The following is a 13633-nucleotide window of genomic DNA, read 5'->3' on the forward strand; positions in this document are numbered from 1 at the left end:
AGGTATTTGCTTTCCACAAGAAATACAATTATTGACTTTTACTGACATTGGTTTAGAGCAAGAAAAAGTTTCCCCAATGAGGTACTTAGCTTTAGTTGAAGACTTCAGTTATGAAACTCTAAAACGAAAATTTCAGGAGTCGGCCGGCCAGCACTTGCAAACTGCTTCTACTTCGGGCACCGCACGGCAAGAAAGACTGATGTAATGGCGTCGGCTGCATGCTTTATACCCCTGACTACCTGATGTCATGCAAGATGAGACCGCAACCAACGCAGGACTCAAGACTTTGATAATCAGGCCGACTGAGGGCTACTGCAAGCAGATAACCCAAATGTGATGACTGCAACAGTGAAGCACAAAGAATATCATACTGTGGTGCTGAAAGACGAGGGGCATCCCCTGTTAGGGTTCTGTTCATTTTTGATTCCAAACAGAAAACTTTTTCTACATGGATAAATAACTCTTTCAAGAGTTGTGTTACAGGCTTTTAAAAAGTTGCAGCATGTCCTGAGAGAATTGGTGCCTGAAAGGAATTAAAATCCTATTACCCATACTGCGAGCATCAGGGTCTGCAGACTGAGATGTAACAATGAACCTGAGTAAGTAAATCCCCAAGAGTGGAACAGTCTGTTATTGACCTCTGGAACTTCACTGAGAAGACAGAATCAGTGTAGTCTTGGGGAAAAGAAGGGTCAGCAGCATCCATGGAATTCCTCTTCTTATCTTTTGAAGCACTTTGAGAATCATGAGAAACAGCATAAACGCATACAGAAACTTCCCCTTCTAGGTTATCAAAAGGTATCTGTTGCTATTGCTTGTTTGCAAGTAGTCATGCAGCAAAACAGACTCAGTTGCCTGTTTTGTAGTGATGCAAACAGGTCTACTGGAGGAACTCTAAACTGATGGATGAGCTGAAAGAAGACCACTCTGTTTAACATCCATTGTAAGGGTCTGTCATGGACCTGCTTAGAGAATCTACCACTGTGTTCAGATGGGAGACAATGCAGAATGCTTGAAGAATGTGATTGTGATGAATGGCTACATCCCAAGCTGTCATGGCAAACCTTCAGAGAGGATAAGACTCTGTCACACCTTATTTGTTTGTGTATCAAAAAAACACAGTAATTAAGGCAATCAACTTCTTGACACCAATTTTGTGCAAAGGGCTCCAAACACCTTCAACACCGACTTCTTGGAAGCAAGCTCCCCATGCAAAGTCTGAGGCATCTGTACTGACAGAAGTTGTACAAAGGAGACTTCCACAATGAAGACTACCTGTCTGGACCACCAGAAAAAGGCCTAAAGTAGACAAGGAATACTTGGAATTTTTTGACTGAGATTTCAGGTGCTGGGTCCACAATCACCTAAGATACCACTGAATTGTCCTCATATGTAGCCTTGTGTGAAGAACCATGAATTCCAAGGCTTTTAAGTATTCTTGGGTGAGACACACTTTTTTGCTATGACTGATTTTGAAAGTTGCTTTTGTATAGTACTGTTATGTTTGGTGAACAAAGGCTATAATGTACTATCAATTCTGCAACCTTGGAAGACCACTTTAGATGAAGGCATTAGAGAAGACTTCCTTAAGACTGAGAGTGAATCCTTGATTCTGAAGCAGGCTCATAGAAACCTCCAAAGGCTTTAGTAGATCAGAACTTGAAGTTGCTTGACTTGAGCAATCATCCAGGTAAAGACAGATGTGGATTTTTTGAAGCTTGCAAAACACTATGACCAGAGCCAGGCATTTTGTGAATGCCATTGGTGTTGTAGAAATCTCAAATGGCAAAAAAAGAAAACTGATGGTGCAAGACCAAAACAGACAATATTAAAATATTTTCTGTGACTCTTGTGGACAGGAATGTGTGAATCAGAAGCTTTTAATCCAGATTAACCAAAATACGCATTTTGGTTGCAATAAGGTAATAAGAGTTTGGCCTGTGAACATTCTGAAATAAAGAACCCCCAAAAGGTGTTGAATCTGGATCAGTCTAGAAATGGCTTCCAGTCTGCCTCTTTCCTGAGGACTAGAATAAAATAATTTCCCCCCATGCATGCGGAAGCACTTTGAACACTCCTAATAGAATAAGGGTTGAAAAAAAACAGAGGGCATAAGATGTTGCTAATCTTTTAAGAACCCAAAGAATGCCTAAAAGGGTTGCTGTAGAATCCAAGTGATGTTTGTAACCTATTCTTATAATGTTTACCCAGTAAACTGAAGTAATTATTTCCCACAATGGAAGACGAACAAAGTTTGCCAGCAATTCTAAGCAACAAGATAACTGGCCAGCGTAAAGAAGAGGAAGAGGAAGGAGGAGCTGGAAATGCATAGTCAGGGCTGAGCTTTATTACTGTTTGTGCCCCAGAAACCACGCTGTTCTTAGAATACAACTGCCATTAAATTGGCTTTTGCCTGATTTATGCTGTTCATATTTGGACTGTTTTCTAAAGAAAGGATCTAGCTTTGCAAGGCAATTTCTCTCATAACGTAGACCTAGGGAAAGAAAAAGTTGTTTTACCCCTTGAATCACTTTACCTCTTTCTTATGTCTTACAAAAAAAAAAAAACTTCAGCTGTGGGATGCCCAAACAGCAAATCTTTATCTAGAGGAGCATTCGACATTGAGAATTAACATCCTCTTGTAGTAGTTGTTGCCATAACCAGCATGTCTCCAGATGATACAGCCAGTGGCAGTTGTTCTAGATGCTGCATCGGTTTATCATAATTTCGAATGACATTCGGTCGACCGCACTATGTTGACAACAGAAAGTCGAACACGGCAATGTCGAACTTTAAAAGCAAGCCTAGGAACGGGTTTTAACATGGGTTGAGATAGGGGTGAGGTTTGTAGTTCGTTAATAGCAGTGAACCCCTATCTCGACCCACGTTAAAACCCATTCCTAGACTTGCTTTTAAAGTTCGACATTGCCGTGTTCGCCTTTCCTTTGTCAAACATAATGCGGTCGACCAAGTCTCATTCGAAATTATGATAATAAACCGCTGCATGAATGGCTTCATATCCACATATTATGGAATGTTTAACAACTTGGGAGGCAGACTTAAGCATTTCTAGAAGTTCTGCACTCCGGTCTTGGTTAGGAATTTTAGAAATCTTCTGACACTAACACAGCTATAAAATGCAAAGGTCTGGGGAGATAAGGAATAGAGAAACAGCATACTGGAGTACTCTTTCGACAAAACTGTTTGAAATGCCCCTTCAGTACTCATATAGCTGGCTTCTTGTTAGACAGTGTTTGGGTCTTACATATCTGACAATCTGAACTTCTTTGTAAACAAAAGACATCATCACAAGGACCATCATTCAGTCAGTCATACCAAAATGCTCTGAACCGTGGGACATAAGAAAATGGAAGTTCAACATGTCAGGTTTCCACATCCTGTCAAATGCCCAATGCAGACAGCTGAGAAATGGCATCCAGCTGTGATGGAGTCTGACCTCTCATAAGAAATGTAAACTCAAAGGCCTGCAGACCTTGAGTTGATAGAGATGCAACTTTAGCTGCTACATAAAGACGTTTGTGTAACACTACCTACACTGCATACCACCAAGGAAGAACTAATGGTATAAGGTGGGTTCTATCAGTAAAAAACATAACCTCTGCACAGACAGACAGCAAACCACACACTGCACAGCCACAAGGAATGATGCACAAGTAGGACTGATGCCGAAACCTTACTCTGAAACTTACCTGCTACTTTTTCTCCATGCTCACGTGTGTTCTACTGTGACTGGGAGACTTCTTTCCCTTTTCTGGGAAAGTCCAGAATTGAATAAGGCTTTTCTCACTGAGTAAGAGGTGGAAGTTTCATGGAAAGGGACTAAGAGTTTATAGTGTTTCACTACTGCTCTATGGCTACTGACTAGTCTAAATAAAGTTTTATATATTATACATCTTACAATGGTCACAATTATATAAATCATGGTTTAATTCTACACACACACACACACACACACACACACACACACACACACACACACACACACACACACACACAATATAATGGTAGTCCTTAAGGAAACTAGTACTCCCCCCTAAAGACTACAATGGGTATTCAACAGGACATAGTGAACGTTCATGAGGAGCATCCATATTCTCATGCTCCACTATTCATAAAAGAACTGCTGACCACTGCGGTATTAATTACTGATAGTAAGACACTGATCCACAGGATGACCAAACACTGTTCCAAGAACAGTTGTTGGAAAACTTTTTCAAGATGTCATAAGCCACCAGAAAAAAGAAGGAAAAAACTAGAATAGACAACAGAGATGACCATCTAAACCAGTAAACAGATTCAACACAAATAATATACTGAAAAAGCCAAAACAACATCTTACTCAGATCACCAAAGAGCTGACCAACAGACTGCACAGAAATAAAAGTAACCATTCACTTCAGCAACAAAAAAAGAACTGATGCTGTGGGCAAACTGTCCTTTACTGTAGAACTTCCTGCATAGGTTGTTACTTTACTTTCCCCTGGAAAAAAATTGTGTTTTCCTGTGGCTTATCTCAATCCTACTAAGAACGTACTGCAGCAACAATCCTTATGACATCTAGGGGTTCTATACCTGGTTACTCATATATGTAAGATCTAGAGAACATTTCAGAAACATCCTTCATCCTTTTGTTTTAAAGCAGCTGATGTGCTTTGTATGAAAAACAGGTTAGGAGTTAAGATGTTGAAATACCTGATGGAAGTCCACATCAGTTTACATAGCAGAATTCTAAAAAAAAAAAAAAAAAAAAAACTACATAGTATGACAATTTATAGCTTCTTACCTTGATATCTGTTTTATAGGTTTTTAAGAGAAGGGATGCTCTTGTTTCAAGAAATGTCCAGAGTTTGATTTCATTATCCCAGCTAACGGGAAACTCGAAGTTTCCCAAGGTGAATATTTTATCGATTGCTTGCTCCCCCATCAAATGATGCTTCAGTTCATCTGTAACATACAGTAAACAACAAAATGATACAAAAATATTTTGTTTATCAGTGCACAGAATACAAAAGTGGCATATGCATCTTGTTTTAGTGGGATTCTGTTTATTTTATTATGTTATTAACCAAGATAAGAGAGTTACACATTACTGTCCATCTTCAGCCTTAAAGGTATGGACAGAATAAAGAAAAAGTGCAAACCAAACAAAACAGAACGAGTTCTGGAAAACCAGTCACACCATCAGGTTAACCGTTCACACTACCAGGTTAAATTCCACTAGTCTTGCAGAGAACTGCTGAGGGACTTGTGATCACCTGAACAACCTTCAGAATGGGCAAAGGGAATCTTGTTCTTGAAACCTCAACCAAAGTTCAGCAACCACTCAGTTTATTTCACTTATCCGATGCTTTAAGTATAAAGTGCAATGCAGAAAAAAAAGTTATTCATCCATCCAGTTTTTAAATGGTTTGTCCTGGTGATAACTGCACAATTAACTTAGTTTTACATAAACTTTTAGTTGCACATTCTTATCCTGCATATGCTGGGACTCTGGAATGAAGTGGTGTTTATAGCCTTTACCAGCGATTTTGTTTGCTTATACAAGGGTATCGAATAATAAGTAACATGTGCCTCTTGTTTCTGGGAAAAGGAATTTTGTGTCTTGTGACATAACCAGCTTACTACCAACCCACAACTGGTTCTACAGCAATCAAGTGGGGAAAAAAAGCTTAACCGATCTAAATCATTAAGACTAATCACAGGACAAAAACAAATTCATGATGTTACACTTCTATTCAAACTGCAGTATAAACAATAAAGGTAGGAATGCTTTTTACCTTCACTCATACAAAATACTCGCAGGAAAGCCAGTAGCTGTGAAGAAATTGGTGGATCACTGCAGTGTAAAGCAAACACGCTGGAACTGAGAAAATGGAATAAGCAACACATTAGTCTGTGCATATAACAATAATTTTCAATAACATTTTCACCATCAGAAAACAGTCTAGTAGTTATATTTTAGAAAATGTTCCTAGCAAGTCTACAGTATAATTAATTAGGCAGACAGTAAGCACAGTCAGTCAAAAAATGGTCAAATTTGCAAGCAATAAGCTTTCAGTACTTTAGTAATATAAGTAGTAGCACACACATAAATAGACAAAGACAGCATTTCCACAAGTCTCTTTAAATATAGTTCAGTTTGACAGAACACGGAAACCTTTTATATACTGTGCTTCCTGTTGAGCTGAAGAAAAATCTGCATTTCAAAAACTGATCAAAGATTCTGTAATGTGGGGTATACAAAGGCCGAAAAGGGAAATATTAATGGAGCAAAGTCTTACACCTGCATAGCATCAGGAGGGCGAGGTAAGAATCAAGACAGAAAGACTATACTCCTACATTTCCTGAGCCAACGCTCCACCTACCCGATGCCATAAAATGTATGGTTTGGGGTTACTGTACATCACCAAACACATCCTTAAGGAAACTCTGTCAACAAACTATCTACATAAATACATATACATTTTTAGATTTGATGTATAAGGTCATGTCTTTAATACAAGAACAAGAGAACCATGATCCATAAAAGTACCTCCTACTGATTTAAAGAATGTCAGCACAATTAACAGCAGTACGCCAAATATGAAAATGTTTTAATATGATCAGGAATACACAAAGGCTCAACTGCGGAGGCATCAATGGGACTTGGCTTAAATTCAACACAGTTTTGCACCAAATTCAACACAGTTTTGCACCAAAACTACAGATTTCAGTGTGCTTACAAAGAGTTTGTCAAGATCTTCACAATAAGCTGCAATCCTTTCATAAACAGGAAATCACTTTATACACTGATTAAATTTAAGTAGGAGATAGCCTATATATTCTACAGGGGATAAGAAATCTGAACACTCGTACAACTTATAAAGGTAGAAAAATACAATGGCAGTGAGGTCAGCTTTGTTGCACCTCACAAAACAATTGAATGTGCAATTAATTACTATTCATCAAGTTTGCACATGTTGCTTTACAAGATAAACCACTGCTGATCTGTAGTAAAGTCAGTGCATTTATTTTCTTGTTTGGGTGGAAAGGAAGAGAGGTAAAGCTCCCTTATACAGATTGACAGAAAAGGATCGGTACTGCTTAGCCATTTTAAGTTTAATGCTACTGAAAAAAAATCTAGAAAAATCAAAATCTAAACCAAGTATACTTTAAGTATTGAATATTGTAAATGAGATATAAAAGAAATGAAGGTTGGATCTAGAAAATGGAAGTAGAACATTACATAGAAATAAATGGAATTTGTGAGAACAATACATGCAGAATAGTGCTCAGAAGAAGTGAGGTTTAAGGGAAGGCAAAACTTGAGAAATTTATGTAATGTTGGAATGAATGGAAATGTTTGAAAACATATGTATACTCTATGAAAACAACAATGGAAATGTTATGATTTGCTTTCTTTTCTATTACTATTAGCATAAATATATCACACTTTTAAATTTCATATTTAATGAACATGTTTAAAAAATCGTACTTGGAATGCATATGTGGATTGCAAGCTGGTTATTACAGAATCTATTTGGAATAATTCTTAGTGCAAACAAAAGCAATAATATGCAAGAAACACTGTAATCATAATCTTTAGCAACATTCTGAGTAAACAAATAGCAGGTCTACTTTTTTGTCATAAAACTAATTTTATGCAAACTGGGGTATTACAAATCCATAAAAGCGGCAACTGTGACAGGGTACTTTATGGTTATGTGGCAAGATAGGTTTCCACATAGGGAACTGTTGCAATTATACAATACAATCCAATAAACTAAAATTTAACTTGCATTTATTAACTATTGAAAGAAATAAATCTACACTTGGACGTTAATTCTAAAGCTGAAAAAGACACAGTTACCAGAAGTATTGAGTGAACACTGATATAAAATATATACCTCCCATTCTTCTTTCAACTGTACCAAAACTTTCCTATAAGTGGCACCACTCACGGCTTCCCAAAAAATGTTGAACTATTTGAACTAAACATTAAATACAGAACGAGTAAAAATAAAGAAAGAAAAATATGTACAGCACATGTGAATTCCAGTAATGTACCAACAAGCCTAACTTTATTTTTTAGTTACTAAAATTGCTCCAGTATAAAAAAAAGATGCAATTGATTGCATGCAGCAGTTTTTTCCTCTTTTTATTATTACTATTAGTGGAAGAAGGTGAGATCAGTTGACAATTGTTAAATAAAAAAGCGTAAAATGCAATAAAAGTATGTCCTGAATGTTCTATGTCACAATTCTATGCATAATGCATTCATTCTGATTCTCAAGATTAAGGGGAAGGAAGCAAAGTACACTATGGTTGCAGAATCAATAAAATGGTGCTTCTGGGATGCCTCCTTTTACACAGTAATTGCACCACACAATTTTTAAAACACAGTGGCAAATTGATTTAGTGATAAAACGTGTATTTTATCAATTCTACGATTTCTGTTTGCTCTTGGCATTAAGAAACTACCCATTACTTCCAAATGGCTGTTTCTGAAGTCTGTTTGGGGCCCCAGTAGTAATAAAGTCACTTGCCTGAAGCCAAGTAATAAGGAAATGGAGGTAGCGAAAACCACAAGTCATACAGCATAGTATAAACATGAGCAACATGTTAACATTACACAAATTAAACAATTCAGATAAAATGCCAAAATTCCAGGAGAGACTTAAAAATAGATTGTAGCTATTAATGTTTTATTCACTTCAAAAATTATCCTAAGGATTACTTTCTTCTGGCTGCAAGCATAATAGAAAAATACTCCAGTAACTTAATGAGAGAAGTCTTTACTAGCATTCCTCTAAAAAACTACTGACACTAACTTAAGAGATCTGGAAAAGTAGACAGAGCTTATGTTTGTAGCATCAACATCCTGCATCTGGTGCTTACTAATATATGGGACCACTGTAGCACCCACAATTGTGAGGTCTTCCCTGATGAGATCTGACCATAAATCAGTTCATTTGAAGTTACTATCAAACCTGACTCCATGCAGCACAAACTAAACTACAAGACGCCTCCAAAGCAGATCATGACCTCTTATCGGATGGTATTAATAGCTTAACTGCACCTCCTCCCTCAGACGGAAGTAGCAACTATGCCAAGTTCTGCACAAATGCTTTATACAAACACCTGAACAACAGCACTGACTTGGCCATATCTGATAGGACCAAAACAAGCTCCTCAAGAAAGAGCAAACCTGTCTGGTGGACAACTGCCATTAACAGGCTTTACAATAAAAGGAAGAAATTGCTATTTAAGAGAAAGACGGATTGAGTCCCAAACTGGAAACACTCCCTCCTCAGCTCAAACAACCAAATAAGACTCCTTGTGAAGTCCTCCAAAGCTAACTACAAATCCAAATTAACTTCCTCTACTAAAGACAACCATAAGGTGTTTTTTTGATTACATCCATAACCTAAAAGGAAAGGCTCAGATCTGTGCCAAACTGGCAGCTAATGATACCACATATACCGAGACTGTGGACATTACTAACCTGTTAGCCTACAGGTTCTGTGAAAACCTCACTCCTATTTCTCCACCACACATACCCCAAGACATCCCTACCACCTGTCCTGTACCCTGTATCTCTAAAGAGCAGGTCATGAATGCCCTCTCTAAGGTCAAAAACACAGCATCCATAGGACCTGATAACATCCCAGGCTGTGTCCTACATGGGTTCAAACAAGAATTAGCAATGCCATTGGGTACTCTTTTCAATCATAGTCTAAGCAATGGCTTCATCCCAGCTGAACTGAAAAGGCCACAGTTATTCCCTTGTACAAAGGTGGTGCTTCCACTGACCCAGGGAACTATAGACAAATTAGCCTGACTAGCCTTATCTGCAAGGCCATGGAGAGAATCATCATGGACCTTATCAACAAAGACATTGGTAACACCTCCAAACACCTGACTCTACTCAATTTGGATTTGTCAAAGGGAGATCTTGTCTGTTAAACCTGGTGGGAGTCTTCGAGACAGTCACCAAGGCCCTTGATGAGGGGAAATCTGTGCATACAGCCTACCTAGACTTAGCCAAGGTTTTTGACACCCTCTCCCACTCAGGCATAACTGGCAAACTCACTCAGCTAGGTATCAACATGTACATCATTAGATGGGTCACTAACTGGCTCCCTGATAGAACCCATATAGTCAAAACAGTTTATCCACCTCCAACAGCAGACCTGTAACCAGTGGTGTTCCACAGGGATCTGTCCTGGGACCTCTACTGTTTGGAATCTATTTCTCCAAAGTGCAAGCTATAACTAATGGTCTGTGGCTGACAAACTTTGCTGATGACTGCAAACTGGGAGCGGTCATACAATCTCCAAACAATGTCAACATCCTCCAAGAGGGTCTTACACAAGCAAATGACTACTGCCAAAGTCATGGCCTTAAACTCAATGCAAAAAAAAAATGTATCATCATCCCTTTCAGTAAGAGTGATGCTCCTGCTAACTACCACATCAATAACACCACCCTAAGTACGTGCTCAGTGGTGAGAGACCTGAGCACACAGGTTTACAGCAACCTTACCTTTGATCACCATGTCTCCACAGTGGTAAGAAGGGCATTCTATGTTGCTTATCTCATACGTAAGGGGATTACCTCCAGAAAAAAAAGTTCTAACCTCCCTGTAATCTTCCCTTATCAGGCCAATACCGGAGTAAAATGCCCCTTTTGGTATGTACCTTTCCAAGCACCTGCAGCAATTGAAGAGACCACAAAGGTTCCTCACAAGGAAAATTCAAGGTCTTCAGCATCTGTCCTACCTGGATCGTCTGAAATAACTTTCACTTTATTCTGTTTCATACAGACTACTCAGAGGCAATCTCTGCCTTGCAGATAAGGCAATCTGTGACCCTGCTTTACTGGAATTGCTGCATATGTCAAAATGGTACATGGGTTACTCGCTCTAATGGCCTTAACCTGGTATATGACATTAATCAAACCTGCTGGAGGGATAGATTTGTCTCCCAAAGGTTGTCACACCTTTGGAACAGACTCCCGCTTCATGTAAAGCACAGCACCTCATCAGCCCTCTTCAAACACAATCTGGATGACTGAATAGGTAACCGTAAATTCACACCAGGCGTCCCACTTATTTCCCTCTTGGACAGGGATGATAGATGCTGACTGTGGAAATAAGAGTAAAAGTTGGCTAGGTGTATATGGGCCCTAGGGTCAGTAACTTAGTAACATCCAATGATCCTATGATGCTATGCAATAAAGTTAAATATGCCAGTTTTCAGGAATCGCCTGGGAAATCACAAAGTGTACAACACCAGATACAGGATATTACTATACTCCAACAAAAACACATAAATACACCCATGCACATGCACAAACACACTAACAAAAGCAAAATAAATCAAAAATGGCCTGAAGTATAAAATAAAAGCAGAAACTACTGCTATTAGGTGATTTGCCACTACAGTAGATCTTCAAATATACAGTACTATTGAACGGTTATACAGTTTACCTACCAGTGAACCTGCCACAGTCGGGTATTTTTTGCCACAGCTGTTTTCTTGACATTTGGGTGACAGAACTAGTCTCACATCAGCATAAGTGGCATGAAGATCTCCAAAAATAAAAACAGTAGTCATGTACCCTCAAAAAGGTGGTCAATGAACTTCCACAGAGGCTGTGTGATTGAGGCAGACAAATGTATAAATGAATGCCTAAACAGCTGTTGTTGGTCTTTCGGCTATTCCCGGTAAGGGGTCACCACAGCGGAACTCCAGTCTGCTAGCCCAACCTTCAACGAAGGCACGCCCATTTACACACTACAGTAAAACTGTAAGAGCACAAATCAGCTATAAAAATGCTATCAATCACTGGATCTCAGCTATAAAAATGTTAATAATCGCTGGATCTTATTGAAGACCTCCCAACACTAGATATCATACTTTATACAGATGGCATCCTCCTGCTACAAGCTCAGTTCCTTCTCATCCCTTCAAAACCAACTTCAGGACTCTTTCTCCTACCTTTGCACCTGGGCTATATCCAACTGCCTTCTCATAAACCACAAAAAAAACTAAGGTTATGCTTTTTTCTATACCTCATAACCTCTAAAGGTTGCCTGCCCCGACAATTACAGACAACCATTAAACTATTATACCATACATCTCTGAATATCCCACACTGGATTCTTCCTTTTGCTTCTCAACATGCACACACTGACAGTATTGCTAACAAAGTTCTGTCTCAGCTTAAACTATCAGAATTTCCCATCTCCTTTCTTTTACTGCCTGAACTGCTCTTGTCAGTGTCTTTCTAACAAAAATGTAATAAGGTCTTCCTCAGGACCACAGGCTATCAACCCGGTGGTCATTTCAAGCTTAGCCGATTCATCCCAATGAAATACCATAGATATGATGGTCCATACCCAGGACTGCATATAAGTAAAGTCTGCCCATGTTCAGAAGGGTCATGGACGCTACCCCTAGTAAGAATTTATGGTGCCTCATCCACTCGTCTAGGTTCTGCTTGAACAGTATCATACAGGTGCTCTGCTTCACAACTGGCAGCCTATTCCACAGATGCGGTAGTCTCTGGGAGAGAAATCTGTCCCTCCAACAAGTCCTATTTAAGTTGCCGGCCACACTTAGGTCCCAGGAATGGGTAGTTCTAGTCCTGACTGATTTACGTATATGCAGCAAGTTCATTAGATTTGGATCTGAGATTGCTCTGTAACCCAGGCATAAGTCTCCCCTAAGAAGTCTATATGATAGAGAGTACAATAACAGGGACTTTAGTCGGTCTGTGTATAGCACATGCTGGAGTCCCTTGATCTTCTTTGTTAGAAACCTCTGAGATCTCTCCAATTGCTGCAGGTGCTTTGTACTGTACATGCTGAATGGGGCGTTATACTCAACTGTGGGTCAGATTAGTGCCAAGTATAGAAGGGTTATAACCTCCTTTGCTCTCGAAGCGATGCCTTCACTAATCAAGTGTGCTACGTAGAAAGCTTTCCTTACTACAGTAGACACATGGTGGTTGAAGTTAAGGTCGCAGTCTACTTCTGATCCCAGATCCCTTACCACTTCATGGGTACTTAGGGTATTGTTGTTAATTTGACAGGGTGAAGGAATATTGTTTGTGCTGAAGGGAATAATGATGCAGTTCTTTGGATTCAGTTTGAGGCCATGACTAAGACACCAGTCGTCAGTCTGCGTAAGACCCTCCTGGAGTACACGGACATTATTTGGGGATTTGAGAATTGCACCCAGTTTTCAGTCATCTGCAAACTTGGTCAGCCACAACCCCCTTTGTCTTTCACTGTGCCTACAATGCCCAAAAATTACAGAAAGTCAAAAATAAAATTTGCAGATTAGTCCTTCTAGCAGGTTCTCAGACACAAGACTACAATTTGATAAACAATCTAAAATTGCGTCCAGTTACTGGAAAGGTCTAGCTCCTTGGCAACTTCCTTTATATAATCTTAAGGAAGGATGGATACTGCCGACTACGGAAATGAAAACTTTCCATTAGGGATCAGCCTTACTCCCTGCCAAATACTTAAATGAACCCAAGCTCTTTGGTTGGGCCTCCAATTTAAACCCATTATCGGAGAAAGAGCCCTATACAGACTCAGGCCTGCTCTATTGAACAAGCT

The 13633-nt window shown here is 39.2% G+C and overlaps 1 protein-coding gene across 3 annotated transcripts in view; it reads right to left on the reverse strand.

The window, feature by feature from the left end:
• Nucleotides 1–13633, reverse strand: part of SETD3 (SET domain containing 3, actin histidine methyltransferase) — an 829217-nt gene that overhangs the window by 56836 nt on the left and 758748 nt on the right. For all 3 annotated transcript variants that reach the window (XM_044074604.1, XM_044074603.1, XM_044074605.1), the window contains 2 exons: nucleotides 5799–5884; nucleotides 4805–4965 (listed from right to left, as the gene is read on the reverse strand). In XM_044074604.1, coding sequence (XP_043930539.1) covers nucleotides 4805–4965; nucleotides 5799–5884 — 247 coding nt within the window. The remainder of the gene's footprint in view (nucleotides 1–4804; nucleotides 4966–5798; nucleotides 5885–13633) is intronic.

This window comes from Protopterus annectens, chromosome 6.part0 (assembly GCF_019279795.1).
Source record: "Protopterus annectens isolate FY-2018-M chromosome 6.part0, PAN1.0, whole genome shotgun sequence".
Taxonomy (NCBI): Eukaryota; Metazoa; Chordata; order Ceratodontiformes; family Protopteridae; genus Protopterus; species Protopterus annectens.